This window comes from Oratosquilla oratoria, chromosome 9 (genome assembly GCF_046742065.1).
Source record: "Oratosquilla oratoria isolate Oo_2021 chromosome 9, ASM4674206v1, whole genome shotgun sequence".
NCBI classification, from domain to species: Eukaryota; Metazoa; Arthropoda; class Malacostraca; order Stomatopoda; family Squillidae; genus Oratosquilla; species Oratosquilla oratoria.
In genome coordinates, this window is record NC_134785.1 from 67,846,647 (window position 1) to 67,862,813 (window position 16,167).

Here is a 16,167-nt window from a genome sequence, read left to right on the forward strand (position 1 = left end):
GGTGAAGAGGTAATGATGGCCTTCCGACAGTGGGAGTGGGCCGACGACGTCGACATGTGTGCGAAGCGTCGTCGGGGCTGATGGAATGATCCGATGCCTGATTCAGTGTGGCGATGAATTTTGCTTTGCTGGCAGGCAATGCAGGATCTGGCCCACTCCTTTGCGTCCTTGGAGATGCTGTGCCAGATGAATTTCTGCTTCAGGAGCTTCGCAGTGACGCGCCCTGAAAGGTGAGACAGGCCGTGTATTAAATTGAACACTTGACGTCGGAAGGCAGCTGGGATGAGGGGTCGTGGGCGGCCGGTACTGATGTCGCAGAGGATGGTGTGGTTGTCGTGAAAAGGGACGTCTTGCCACTTAAGGGATGTGATGGATGTCCTGTAGGCAAGTGTTTCAGGATCCTCCTGTTGCTCTCTGGCGATAGCTGCGTAGTCGAGGCCGAGTTGAACTGCGTCGATGGCTATTCGGGAGAGGGCGTCTGCGACGGGGTTGTTTGTACCGGGGACGTGCCTGATGGTGCAATTGAACTCGGCGATGGCGGAGAGGTGGCGGCGCTGTCTGGCACACCAAACGTCCTGTTGTTTTGTGAAGGCGTGCACCAGAGGTTGATGATAAATGAGGAGCCCTCGAGGAAATGGCGAAAGTGGTGGACGGCGTGGTGGATGGCGAGGAGCTCTCTGTCGAAGGTGCTGTAGTTGAGCTTGGCGTTGAAGAGTTTCCTGCTGAAGAAACCGAGGGGTGTAGGTCTGCCACTGAGGGTTTGTTTGAGCACACCCCCTATGGCGACATTGCTGGCGTCCGTCGACAGTTGTAGCTGGGCACCTGGTGCAGGGAAGGAGAGGGTGGTGGCACGTGCAAGGGTTTTTTGGCGTTGACGAAGGCAGCTTCCATGGCGGGGTTCCACAGGAGGTCCTTCGGTTTTCCGTGAAGGGCGTTATAAAGTGGGTGCAGCGTTTGAGCGATGTTAGGGAGGAAACGGTGATAGAAGTTGACCATCCCAATAAATTCCTGCAAGGCTTTGATGGTAGTAGGTTTGGGAAATTTGTCGACCACGGCGACTTTATCCTGCAGGGGACGAACGCCGTCAGGAGAGATGAGGTGTCCCAAAAATGGGACAGACTTTTTTCCGAAGCTGCATTTGTCAAAGCGGACAACGAGGCCGTTGTCCTGGAGACGCTCGAGGATGGTCCGCAGGTGTTGGAGGTGCTGGTCAGGCGAGTTGGAGAAGACCAGAATATCGTCGACGTAGCAGACGCAGAAGTCGAGGTCGCCGAGGATGCCGTCCATTAGGCGCTGGAAGGTCGCACCTGAGTTTCGCAAGCCGAAGCAGGAGTAATTAAAGGTGTACGTCCCGAAGGGGGTGGTGATGGCGGTCTTCGGGATGTCGTCTGTATGCACCGGAACTTGGTAGTAGCCCTTCAGGAGGTCCAGTGTCGAAAAGATCTTGGCGCCGTTGAGGTATGTGGTGACGTCGGCGATGTTTGGGAGTGGGTAGTGGTCAGGTTCCGTCATCATGTTCAGCCGCCGGTAGTCTCCACAGGGGCGCCAGGAACCATCGTTCTTCTTGACGAGGTGGAGAGGTGAGGACCAAGGGCTGGAGGCCTTTTGGCATAGGCCTAGTCTCTCCATCTCTTGGAAGGTTTTCTTGGCGACGGCGAGTTTCTCGGGCGGTAGGCGGCGGTATTTGGCAAATACCGGGGGCCCAGACGTCTTGATGTAGTGGTACACGCCATATATAGCTGGCGTCTGTGGTGTCTGTCGCAGCTCAGGCTTGAAGACGTCGGGGAATTCCGTGAGCAGGTGGGCGTAGGGCATTCTAGCGTCGATGGTGGCGACCGTGGTTGGCTGTGGCGCGATTTGCAGGGGCGTCGAGACGGATGCGGTTGCGCAGACTAGGCGGCTGTTGGCGACGTCGACCAGTAACCTGTAATGAGCGAGGAAGTCAGCACCGAGAAGGGGCGTCTTGATGTTTGCCAGGATGAAGTTCCATGAGTAGTGGCGACTCCCAAAGGTGAGGTTCAGGCGTTTCCACCCGTAGGTAGCTATGGTAGTGCCGTTAGCTGCGACGAGCCTAACGCCAACGTCCTTGGGGACCCGGCGTTCTGCAGCGGATGCAGGAATTATGGACCTGCAAGCACCAGTGTCGACAAGGAAACGACGTTTAGAGGCCTTGTCGTTGATGTAGAGGCCCGTTGCGCCTGTAGGGCCCACCGTGATGGACGGTGACCCATTTAGGCGTTTTTTGTCCAGGTACATCCTGGTTGGCATTTCTTGGCGAAGGCGCCGAATCTTGTGTGGTAGTAGCACAGGTGCAGAGCGGGGGTGGACCGGCGTCGCTGCCTCTGCTGGTGTTGGCGCCTGTTGGCTGGCAATGCTGCTGCGGCGAAGATTTCGTCCGTGATGTCGTCCGTAGCACAGACATCCTGACTCCTTGCTGCGGCGGCGTGGGCATCGGCGAGATGGTCCGCCTTCCGTGATACTTCGTCGGTGGTCATTTCCTTGGCGTTGCCAACGGCGGATCGGACGGACGCTGGGAGGCGCACGATTCACATTTGACGAAGCATATCGACGTTCCTGCTGGTTCCGTTGGCTGTGGGTGGGAGGCGAGCGATGGACATCATCTTGAAGTATGCTGTACTTGGTTTGATGTCACCCAGTGGCTGTTGGGAGAGTTGGAGGATTTTTGCGGCTCTGGAGGCTGCTGACGGCGTGAATTCCTGAAGCAGGTACTGTTTCAGAACGTCATACTGGATAACGCCGTCGTGTTGATCAAGCCATTGGGAGATGATTGGGAACACATCCTTGGGGATCGCCTCGAGAACATAGTCTGCCTTCGTTTGGGACACGCTGATATTGCGCAGGTGGAACTGAATCTCCGTTCGTCGAAACCAGGAGGGGACGTCGACCATAGAAAAATGTGGCAGCTTCAAGGAGACGGCGTTGATGGTGTTGGTAGCAGGTAGCGTGGCGTCGGGGTTGGCGGCGGTAGATGGGTCCATTGTCGCTCCGAATGGTCACCAGTGTAGCGATGCTACTATTGGTGAAGAGAAAGAGGTTTTGGTGAGTTCGTCTCCTTTATTGTAAGGTACGAGTGAACTGATTTTACATGCGGCGGAAGCCGATATATATACTGCGTGGCCAAGTTACCCGTGGTGCGTAATTAGGTAATTGCACTAGGTTAGGTCGGGTCAAGCAGGGTCGCGCTCGCGGAGAAGCGTCAGGTCGTGGACATCAGTCACGTTCCCTGCCACGTGACTTGTCGCGGCTGTACAACAGCAAGGCCGCTTCATTTAATCGGCGACCCCCTCTTCGTCTCCTCATGCAGAATAAAAAGAGAAGACGGGGAGAAATCCATTCTGGTTGCGTCAAAATATCATTCACACATGCATATATATATGTGTATATATATATATATATATATGTATATATATATATATATATATATATATATACATATATACATTCAATATTGTAAGTATATTTGGGCAGGATTTTTCTCTAATGCATTTATCATTAAAAGTGATGGCTAGTTGTGCATTAATTATTTTCTTAAAGGTATTTTCCATATACCTTATTATAGATTTGTGTTCCTTAATAACGAAATTTATGACTTGGCTGTATGTAGTCATATTAGCTAGATCGCGATTTTGGGTTCAAGACCCTTCTTCAGTAGCTATAGGGATGTTCTTTCTTATCAGGGTTAGAAATTAATCCGATGAGTCTAGTTAAAGTACTAAGATTTATACTAGAGTTTCTTACTTGGTAATCACTTTGGGGGAGGTCACCTGGTATTTCGGGCAGTGACGAAATGTCACGTGCACTGGAGAGCCTCCGGGTTCGTGTTGTGGAGGAATGTAGCATGCTTGTGGTTATAGCGTTTTGTCTCGTATTTGCACTAGTGGCGTTTTGTATCGTATTGGTGTTTGTGGTGTATTTGTAACGGTTTGTCTCATGCTTGGAAGGGCTCTAAGGTCGTCTGCTTGTATATTTAGATTTGGGCTTAATTCTTTAATATACAATGCTTCTAAAATTGGGAGGCGTCTATCGTCAGTACATAAATCCAAGATCTCAGTGTTTTTCTTTAGGGTCTCTCTTGCTAGTGTTATGCCCAAACCTAAATGTACAAGCAGACGACCTTAGAGCTCTTCCAAGCTTGAGACAAACCGTTACAAATACAAACATGAAACATAACACCACAAACGCCAATACGAGACAAAACGCCACTAGTGCAAATACGAGACAAAATGCTATGACCACAAGCATGCCACATTCCTCCACAACACGAACCCGGAGGCTCTCCAATGCATGTGACATTTCGTCACTGCCCGAAAACCAGGTGACCTCCCCCAAAGTGATTACCAAGTGAGAAACTCTAGTATAAAATTTAGAACTTTAACTAGACTCATCGGATTAATTCTTATCCTGATAAGAAAGAACATCCCTATAGCTACTGAAGAAGGGTCTTGAACCCGAAATCGCGATCTAGCTAATATGACTACATACAGCCAAGTCATAAATTTCGTTATTAAGGAACACAAGTCTATAATAAGGTATATGGAAAATACCTTTAAGAAAATAATTAATGCACACACACATATATATATACACACACACACACCAAGGGCTTCTTCCCCCACATAAGATAGGTTGCCAAGTCAAAGGCACGCACTAACTCATACCCATTCTACTCCCATCTACCACCCTTGTTCTATTATCTTAGACCCTTATTGATGATCCATGAGAATATATATATATATACATATTTATACCTATATATATATATTATATATATATATATATATATATTCATATACACAAACACACACACACACACACACTTCAGCGAATGGACGGCTTGGATGACGTTCTGAAGAAAACTGAAGTCTGTGGATCCCAACGCAAAGAGAAGTGCCTAGTGTTTTTACAGGGTGGGGGGGAAATTGCTCGTGGATTAGTGGGAAAGTAGGGAAAGAGGAAAAGGGGAGGGATTACTGAGGGAAATGGAAGGAAATGAGGAGGGAGTAGACTTGGCCCAGCCAGACAAGCGAAAGGTAAACAAAAGACTGAGTGAGGATGAAATGTCTAATAAAAATGTAAAGATTAGAAGTATAGAGAGGAGCAATACAGTAGAAAGTGACGAGAATATGTTCCAGGGATTTAAAGAGGGTGGGGGGGGACACAACCCCCCCCCGACTGATAAGACTAGAGGAGAGAGTTGATAAGGTGATCGAGGACTTGGAACGTAAGTTAGGTAATGTTGACTCCATTTTCCAGAGAATTGAAAGGTTGGAACAACTAGAGAAGGCAAACAGAAACTTAACTGAAGAAATAGAGGACCTAAAAAGACAGTTAGGAAATGTAAAGGAGGAGAATGAGGAATTGAAGAAGAATAGTAATGAAAACAGAGAGAAAATAGCTAAAGAAGCTAAAAATTGGAGAACAACCCAAGAAGGGAATAAGGTTTCATTCACTGACATAGTCAAACAGCAATTGAAAGAACATAATGAAGACTCAGTTATTAAAGTGATGAGACAGAAGGAGAATATAGTAAGAGAATTAGCTGACAAAAAGAAATGTATAATTATATTAGGAATGGAAGAGAAACATAACCCAGATAGAACCGCAAGAATCAAGGAGGAAAATGAAAGAGTAAGCAGTTTATTCAAATTAGTCCAGGAAGATGAACCAGAAATTATAAAGGAAATTGAGGAAAAATTCAGACTCGGAAAATATAGTACAGATAAGACCAGACCAATTAAGATTAAATTCAGGTCACAAACAACGGCAGAGAAAATTCTATCCAAAACAGGGAAACTAGCAACAAATGACCAATATAAAAAGGTATGGATAAAAAGAGAAATGAATAAGGAGGAAAGAGAGGCAGAAAAGCAGAAAAGACTTGAAGCTAAGGCAAAAAACGAGGAAAGAACGGAGTCAGAGAAAGAGAGATTCTATTGGAGAGTAGTGAACATGAAAATAAAGCAGTTCGACATACTAAAGAAAAACATAAGGGAAACAGAGAACACAATGGAAGTGGCAGAAAACTAAGAGCGTCTTACACAAATATAGATGGATTGATAACAGGATTGAATGAACTGAATGATTATTTGAAAGAAAATGAACCGGACATAATGGGAATTGTAGAAACAAAATTAAAAGGCCCACTACCACCCAACAGTGTAGGACATGATGCATACAATTATTGGATTAGAAACAGAGAGAAAAAACAAGGGGGTGGAGTTATGTTCCTGACTAAGAAGGATATAAACGTGAAAGGTGTCATATATGGAAAGAATACAGTAGAGATGATTATGATAGAAGTGGAAGACCGAGATAAGAAGAGCAGAAAATTTGTGATCAATTATGTGCCTCCGAAAACAGCCTCATGGGAGGAGAGTGAACATAAAAGTATGTTAGAGGACACAAAGATAGCATTAACTAAAATAATGGAAGACGGAGGAAGAATAGTTATGATGGGCGACTTTAATTGCAAAGAAATCTGCTGGGAAGAAATGACAGTAAAGAGTGGTGATGACTCATGGGGAAATGCTCTACTTGAGATGATTACTGACCATTCAATGACACAATGGATACAAGAGAACACTAGGTATAGAAATGAAGAAGAACCATCGAGGCTAGACTTAATAATTACATCTGAACCTAGAATAGTGGACAAGATTGAATATAAAACACCAATAGGTAAAAGTGACCACATATTGATTGAACTGGAACTTAATGAAGAAAAATATATGAAAAGAAATGAACAATATAGAAAAGGAAGAATGATGTATGAAAAAACAAACTTTGATAAAATAAGAGAATTCTTTCAACAAGAAAACTGGGAAGAAATATACAAAGAAGAAACATCAGTGGAAGAGAAATGGAATATTTTGACAAAAATTTACAAAAAAGGAGTGGAAAAGTATGTCCCAAGACAAAAACAAGAAAAAGAATATGTAAAATGCTGGTACAACAAAAGTTGTAGGGAGTTAAAGGACAAAAGAGACAAAGCCTGGACCAGATGGAAAAAAGACAGAAAACCTGAAAAATGGAAAATATATACTGGTTATAAAAATGAATATGTACAAAAGTGCAGAGAGGAAAAAAGAAAATATGAAAAAGATGTTATAGAAAAGTGTAAAGATCAACCAAAACTATTCTACAGATTTGTAAACAATAAACTGAAAACCAAACAAGACTTGGAGAAATTAAGACAAGGAGGAGTTGAATACACTGAGGAAATGGAAATGGCAGAAATTATGAACAAACATTTTAAATCAGTGTTTACAAGGGAAAATATACAACCTGAAGAGATTGAGTGGAAAGAAAAAGTCCCCCCTATGGAAGAAATAGAAGTAACAAAGAATGAAATATTGACACACTTGGGTAATTTTGATGTCAGAAAATCGCATGGGCCAGATGAAATAGCAAACTGGATTCTGAAAGAATGCAGGAATGAACTGGCAGACAAAATACATAGCATAATAAGCAGTTCCTTAAAAGAAGGAAAAGTTCCAGAAGATTGGAAAAAAGCAAATATAGTACCTATATATAAAGGAGGAAATAAAGAAGAACCTACCAACTATAGACCAGTCTCTCTAACAAGTACAATAGCAAAAATTTGTGAAAGAATTATCAAAAGTAGACGGGTAAAATACTTGGAAAAAAACAACGTACTAAATCCAAGGCAATTTGGATTCAGACAAGGACGATCATGCGTCACCAATTTAATATGTTTCTATTCAAGGCTAATAGATATAATACAAGAAAGAGATGGATGGGCTGATTGTGCATTTCTAGACCTAAAAAAAGCTTTTGACAAAGTACCACATAAGAAGTTGCTTAAGAAATTAGAATATGAAGGAGGAATACAAGGTAAATTGCTAAATTGGATGGAAGACTTTTTGCAAGAAAGAAAAATGAGAGTAGTGATAAGAGACCAGCACTCAAAATGGAATGAAGTAATAAGCGGTGTCCCGCAGGGAACAGTTCTGGCCCCAATAATGTTTGCTATATATATTAATGATATGGATGAAGGAATTGAAAGCTATATGAGCTTCTTTGCAGATGATGCAAAACTACTGAAAAGAGTGAACACGGAAGAAGATTGTGAATCACTACAGAGAGATCTAAATAAAGTACAAGAATGGAGTAGGAAGTGGGAGATGGAGTTCAATACAAAAAAGTGTAGTATAATGGAATTTGGAAAAAGCAAAAACAGAATAACAGGATCATATAATTTGGGAGAAGAAGGAATAAAAAAAGTAGAAAATGAGAAGGACCTGGGAGTCATTGTTATGAATAATATGTCACCTGAGAAACATATAAATAAGATTTTTGGAGAAACTTATAATTTAATAAGAACAATCAAAGTGCCATTTACATACCTGGATGAAGAAATGGTGAGGAAAATCCTAATCACCCTGATAAGACCAAGATTGGAATATGCAGCAACGATATGGTCACCAAGTACAAAAAAATGTATAAAAAAAACTTGAAAGAATACAAAGAGCAATTACAAAATTGGCACCAACACTCTCAAAATTATCATATGAAGAGAGACTACAAAAACTTAAACTACAGACACTAGAGCAAAGAAGAGAGAGAGGAGATTTGATAGCTATTTACAGAATCATGAAAGGCATAGAAATTACTGATAGAGAGAATCTGATAAAATGGGATGACAGAAATACAAGAGGACACGGAAAGAAAATAAGAAAAGACAACTATAGAAGAGATTTGAAAAAGAACAGCTTTCCTCACAGAGTAATAGACAGTTGGAACAAGTTAGATGAGAAAGTGGTGTGTGCAAAAACAATACATGAATTTAAAAATAGTTTAGATAAAATGAGATATGAAGACGGGACCTCACGAGCATAGCTCCCCTTCCCGTAAAATACAACTAGGTAAATACAACTAGGTACAACTAGGTAAATACACACACACACACACACATATATATATATATATATATATATATATATATATATATATATATATATATATATATATATATATATATACTCTAATAATCTCCTTGTGTTTGTGTGTGTGTGTGTGTGTGTATTTACCTAGTTGTATTTTACGGGAAGGGGAGCTATCCTCGTGGTGCCCCGTCTTCATATCTCATTTTATCTAAACTGTTTTTTAATTCATGAATTGTTTTTACACACACCACTTTTTCGTCCAACTTGTTCCAGATGTCTATTACTCTGTAGGGAAAGCTGTTCTTTTTCAGGTCCCTTCTATAACTGTCTTTCTTGATTTTCTTTCCATGTCCTCTTGTATTTCTACTATCCCATTTTATTAGAGCCTCTCTATCAATAGTTTCTATGCCTTTCATGATTCTATAAATAGTTATCAAGTCTCCTGTCTCTCTTCTTTGTTCTAATGTCTGTGTGCGTGTGTGTGTGTGTAGCCTACATATATCTGTCATAGCAGTTATTGATGTAATTATTAATTACAAAAATTTTCTTTGATAGTGAGTTCTGTCAATTATTAGGATTTTCGCTTCAATGTACTTGTGAGAATAACATTAGTAATGAAAGGCGAGGCCTCATGCGACCAGTTCATTGATATGAAAACTTAAATTTGCAATGTAATGTGAATGATCGGCATTATATTTTTTCGTCAATACAAATATTACATGTTAATATGGATATTAATAAGACATGAAAAACATCAAGAAGTTAAGAATGAAAGATAATGGACAGCTGTAAACAGTGATAAACCGATAAGCCGAAACCACAAAGCAGGATTTACAAGGCCCGTATTATCAAGACACTACACGTTGCCATATCGTAGGATGTGTACGCGTGAAAGTCTAGGTCAGTTCCCTTGCAACGAAATCAAGGTTTGTCAGATAATCATATAATGAATGTAGATGAAGTATCATGAAGCTCCAGTTAATTACATATAACGAGCTGTGATTTTTTTTATTGAAACAGTACTAGAATGAGTAAAATGCATAAAAGGAAAATAAATGGTGAGGTGTCATACATCGAAGACATGAAATGTCATCACTGATTGATGTAGTAATATTCACAACTTCTGCTTACAAATAATGACCTAGGTAATTTCTGCCTCGCTTCATAGATTGGCTTCACCATCTCTAAGCTGAATCAACCTAGCTCAAGCCAGGGATGTAATAAACAAGAGGAGCAGGATTTGGCTGAAGTTGACTATGTGGAAGACGACTGGGATAGCGAAAGTTGATCATAACGTCAAAATCGTAGTTGGATTATAGTTCTGCAACGATTTCAGTATAAAGGGATTCTTAACAAATCGTGTACGGTTTGGCCACGGAAAATCATATGAACGTGTTAAATTAAGTGAAATGGCAACAACTCTACTTCCCACAGTGACTGACAGAAGGCACTTGGTGAGGCTGGGTTTGTACAATTTAGACGAGATACTGAAGGACGAAGAGATACGTCACAATTCCACCTGGAAACGTATTACTGATGAACCTTCATATATGGCAGAGGTGCGAGAATTTATGAAACTTTTCTCAGCAAGGCTTACCATTAAAGTATTTGTAGATTCCCTCATAGAAGATCTAGGCAATGACAAACAAGTGCGTGGATTAAAGCTGTGTATACAAGGCATTATCTCATCAAGGACGGTTGTTGATCTCAAGGAAAATGTTTCTTCCCTTCTACTATTCTTGAAAGATAATCCAAGGGCATCAAATGTGTTTGTTTCCGAACTTGTGAGTTTTCTTTCCTTGTACCTAATTTCTGAGAAGTCATTACTGAATTGTGTACCATTACTTGGCATTTTCACTGTATGCTTCTATAGTAGTATGGGCACGCCATTACTTCCAGAAACAGTACAGTATATTGCAAAAGAAAAATTGTTGACTAAGATATTTTTAGCATTACAGAATTTAGTAGAAGAGGAAAGTTCATTTAGTGCAAAGAAAGTGAAGGGTCTATTTGGTATTTGCAGTAGTAATGAGGCCAAGTACTCCGCAATAGTATCATGCCAACCACCCCAAGAATCTAGGAATAGTCTGAAGGGAATGTTTAAGGATGTTGAAGACGGGAATGACCTATACTTGATTCACATTTGGCAAATTAGTGAAATCCATGAAATCATCGAGGGGAGTTCAAATTCAGTCTTGGATAGCATTGTATCAGAGAATCCCTACATTTCCCTTTATAGAAAACAGAAACTTGATTACGAAGTCTCGCATGAATTGATTGATCTGAGAATCAAACATATACACAGAAATGGAGTTGTATTTACAGTCAACCAGGAAAACTGGAATGACAAAGTGAAAGAAATATCCACATCTATTGCGAAGTTGAGGGTGAAGAAGATGCTCAACCATGAACCGACTCCAGGATCAACATATGCATTCCACATTCATGTGAGTTCTATTGATATTTGACTTTACAAGGTTACTCCAGAGTATATTGATCCCATGTGGCTACACTTATTTGCTCCACCCCACCCTTCCGGTGACAAAATAAATGATTAACGATCCCTTGAATATTCAAACCAAGGTAATTTGGATCTTCAGCGACATGGAAGAGGGGTGGATCCCTCACCCGTCCCTCTAACCAACCAACCCATTCCATGATCAAGGTGTAGTAAGTATGATTGGCCACATGGTAGTGTGAATGTTGATTTTACCTTTTTCCATTTGATTTTAATTGTATATAGATTTAGTGGAACTCACATTTACGATATGTAGTATTGAATCCTTCCTTTTCTATAGTAGGCCCATAATCCTAGGTCTGGTGGTATTACATTAATAACTAATTAATGTGTGGTGCATTGGGCATATATGTATGATTACAGATACAGGATAAGGCTACATTAGCTAAGATAGGTAACACCGTCATTTGCTGTCTTTTATTTAAAAAGTTACCAGCGCCTCGTAGGTCGGTAATCTCGGTTTTCTCATAAAGTAATTGCATATTAGAAAGTCGTGCGGCAGGGATTATTCTAAGGAAGTTTCAGGTTTGTACAAAATGGTCAGAGGCGAGGCTCGAAGGGTCGAAGCCATTGGGACGAAGTGGTCCGGGGTCAGCATAAAACCCCAAGAAGCCAGTGCACTGGATTTTTCTGAGATGGAGTCTGAGTAATTCTGAGGGGTATTTTACTAATAATTAGCCACTATATTTTGTGCAAGAATTACATAGCAGCACAAATTGTTTTTTCAACTGCACATTTTGATTTACAACTGCACAATTTGTGTTGTACTTCACCTAGCAATCGGTAGTTTGTTTCTGGACCCAAGGGTGAACGTCGGCCAATGCTCCTTGCGGTGAATATGAACAGGAATTTGTCTTTGCGTTTCTGACACCTTGAATCGACATAACTACTACAAATATATTAGCAATCGCCATATATTATACGAATTATTGTAAGTCAGTGTATATTTACATTACCTATAGTATTTATCTATTTTCCAAGTTTAACAGGTAAACGAACATCGATTAACTGATTTCCTACTTTGGTTTTCACAACTGATAACGTGTGTACTGGAGGTGGGGGATGTAACATTGAAGTCCCCGTTGGTTTTGCGTATTCATTTTTGGTAACCATAATGGACGTGTTCTTAGCATTGCTAGGAAGTGGGGAAATGACATCGCCATATTTTGTTGTTGAAATTTTGTGACGAAATGAGCCATGATGAGTAGTCACAAGATGGAGCCAAACACCAGTAAAAAACCAAGACCAGGAACTGATTTCAGGCTGTATATTCAGTGTCAGGAGCCAGGCAATTGTGACCTAGTGACTGAACCCTCAAAAGAACATGTTCTAAGTTCCTCTAATTTACCTACGAAAGAAGACAGTATGGAGATGCTGATTATATACAAAACTGCGGACGATTGCTGCCGATCTGAAAGACAAAAAGGCAAAGTGGCACAGAAAATTTTATGGGAATACTTGTCACAATGATCACTTAGAGCGTGTCAGGGTACGATACCGAAAGACCTGCCAACATGGAGAGAGTCAGCATCTTCATTCAAGACGTGGATTCTGCAGCCGCTAATGTACCAGACTTATGAAAGCGAGACTTCTCATTTCACATGCTCAGCAACATCTCCTTTCAATGCAAACCCGTGTTTCTTCTACCAAGAGGCAGTTCATGAGGTGTTTACATTCAATGCAGGGAAACAACTGCAAAAGGCTGTTGATGCGAGCAAATCAGACTTGGAAGGTAGCTAAGTGCCGCCATCGTTGAGGACGATGCGTACCAATGATGATAAGTATCACCTCTCATGCTGGGTTCAGAATGTCCAACGTGGTGTAACTAGCAGCAGTGGAGACAGATAGTATGCACAGCAAGAGGTCAATGTTGGCAAAATAGTCTCAGACATTGAGTTTGTCAGCCCAGTTCGCACTCTACTCCAGGCAGGGAAGTTCTTAACATGACAAACCTTAAGTCATCTTACTGTAGTATATTTGAATCCAGTGGTGTCCACATAAAACCATCTACACGAGATATTTTAAAGAGAAAATCACCTCTCACACCGATGATGCCCACGAAAGCAAAACTGCGCAATGAGTCAGATCATGTCTGTACTGTAGTTGGCAGACAACTGAAAATGACACGAGGCAGCTATTCAAGAGTGCCTCTGTTCTCCGGGCTGTCATTACTGCACAGAACAAGCACCCATGGGGATTTAAAAGAGAACTGATCAATGACGATGCTGAACAACATGTCCCCAAACCACTCTTTACCTTTGTTTGCTGGTTAGTTGCAGGACTTGCTGCAAGTATTGGAGCAGAGACAGTCCGTTCTACCACCATTCATTGAAATGTTCTAGCTATTAGTCAGATCATTATGTATTGCTCATCATGTCACAGACAATACATCAGTTAGTAAGATGTCAACAATGCAGTTCTTGTCCAGTACCACAACCAAAGATGAAGTAAGGGTTTATCTTGCAAAGAAAGTTCTCCACCACTGCAAGAGATCCTTTCTAAATCTGTTAATGTTCAACATCTCTGCAGCTCCCAAGAATATATTGACACAAGAATTATCCTACACATTTTGGATGCTGCTCAAAGAAGAGCAACAGAACTCTACATTCAGTCACCTGACACTGATGTATTTGTCCTTGCAATCCACCATTACCATCAGCTCGGCAGGAACACCTACTTCATCACTGGTGTGAGGAACAAGAAGTGGGTAATCCCACTGGGACCAGAAATGAATGCACTTAGCACTGTAAAGGCTGAAACCTTAACCAGGATTTCATGTCTTATCTGGAGCCAACATTACAGGTTTATTTGCTGGCAAGAGGAAGCTGACCTGTTGATACACACTAAACAGATGCTCCATGGAGTTAGTATCTGCATTTGCTGCACTGGAAACCTGCGAGGAGCTGGGTGTTGACATTGAATATCCCATTAAAACATTTGTTTGTCAAGTCTATGAGCCTGGTACCAGTGTGGTGGATGTTGGTGATATTGGGTAGAGGGTTATAACCAAGAAACAAATAAACTCAAAAACTACCTCTGACATGAGGAGCCTTGCATGAAACCATAGCCCAGGCACATTACCAGGCCATGGTGTGGTACCAGGATGACATTCCCCACCCTCGGCAACCACCACACACCATGGGTGGAAGGAAGAGGGGATAGACTGGTGCCATTCCCAACAAGGGATCCTCCAGCCACAGCTACTCAAATCATCAAATGTGTGTGCAAGAAGACCAGTTGTGGGTCCAATTATTCCTGTAGGTCCCAGCACCTAAGCTGCTGCTAGATGTGGAAATGATGAGATGTGTAGTAATATGAGCCAGGCATTCTTGGAAATCGATGAAGATGGAGAAGAAAGAGATCTTTCCATTTAACTATAAACACAAACACTTGCTGAACACTAATGTTCTATCCTGTTTTAAAGCTAACATTAATCAGCCAGGATGGTGGATGGAGAGAATGAAGAAAAACATGTTTGAGCAATGACATTGTCACTGCTTGCATACTAGAGAAGCAATTTTTAGTTTGTTAAAAGGAGTGTGCACATTCAACAGCCACAAAATAACACATACATGACACACTCCTACCTTTACCTCAAACCACTTGCCCTCTCCATTTTCCATAACACAGGCCCTACTATTCTCGTAAAAACTCTTGACTGCCCTAAACAACTTTCCCCCAATCCCATATATTTGCAAAACCTCCCACAGTGCCTTTCTGTCTACCCTGTCATAAGCCTTTTTCAAATCCATTAAGGCCCAAAAAACACCCTTACCCTTTGCTAAAGCTATCTCACATATCTGCCTTACCACAAAACTGATCCTTGCAACCTCTCCCTTTCCTAAACCCACACTGTTCCTCACCAATTACTCCCCCTGTTCCTCTCCTAATAGTCTCAATTAAAATGCTCCTATAAGCCTTCTCAACTACACTTAACAAACAACCCTCTGAAAAAACTACATTCACGTTTGTCCCATTTCCTCTAGTAAAGCAGAACTGTACAGGCATTCTACCTTCCATTAGACACACATTAAACAACCTCATTAATCAGTCCACTATTACTGTACCTGTTCTCTTCAGATGCTCTGCATGACACTCATCTAACCCAGGTGCCTTACCTATTCTTATAATTTTCAGAGCTATTTGCACCTCATTTTTTCTTATTTCTCCTCCATTTTCCTCTACCATCACCATCATTTTCTTAGCACCTCACACTGCTACCACCAATCCTTCCCTATTCTCCTCCACATTCAAGAGCTCTCTAAAATACTCTGCCTGTCTTCCCTTACCACCTCCTCTTCTGTCCATCTGCACTTTTTACCTTTTCTTCTCTACTTGACTCACCTCCCCTTCCTCTCTTAATTTCCTTCCAAAACATTTTTGTATTGATTTAATATATTTTTCCTACATAGAAGATTCTCTAGATGCCAGAAAGGCACAGTAGAAAAAAAAAAGGGGATGGGGGCGAGTGAGAGAGACAGAGGAAAGATATTAGAAGTTGATAAGAGATCTGGATTCCAGTCAAGAGACCAAGTGTCAGTCCCTCAGGACTGCATGTCCATAGGGATGGTGAGGGTATTGGTTGGATTTGAAGATGAGTGTCATTTGATATTTGTTTTGCAGGACCTCCTCATACAGAATCCCATTGTGGGTCCCAACTGGGCATTGGCCAGAATAAAAATAAATGTGCCACACAAAATAGAAAGGGTTAATTTGTGTAGA

The 16,167-nt window shown here is 41.5% G+C and overlaps 2 protein-coding genes across 3 annotated transcripts in view; one reads left to right on the forward strand and one right to left on the reverse strand.

Moving 5' to 3' along the window:
* GABPI (zinc finger DHHC-type palmitoyltransferase GABPI) overlaps nucleotides 1–10,779 on the reverse strand; it is a 53,002-nt gene extending 42,223 nt beyond the window's left edge. Inside the window, exon 1 of the mRNA XM_076190733.1 lies at nucleotides 10,525–10,779. Within this exon, the coding sequence (XP_076046848.1) occupies nucleotides 10,525–10,779 (255 nt within the window). The remainder of the gene's footprint in view (nucleotides 1–10,524) is intronic.
* Nucleotides 10,780–10,804: 25 nt separating this feature from the next.
* The window catches only part of LOC143028519 (uncharacterized), a 63,889-nt gene continuing 58,526 nt past the window's right edge, over nucleotides 10,805–16,167 (forward strand). For both annotated transcript variants that reach the window (XM_076190731.1, XM_076190732.1), the window contains exon 1: nucleotides 10,805–11,374. In XM_076190731.1, the coding sequence (XP_076046846.1) occupies nucleotides 10,805–11,374 (570 nt within the window). The remainder of the gene's footprint in view (nucleotides 11,375–16,167) is intronic.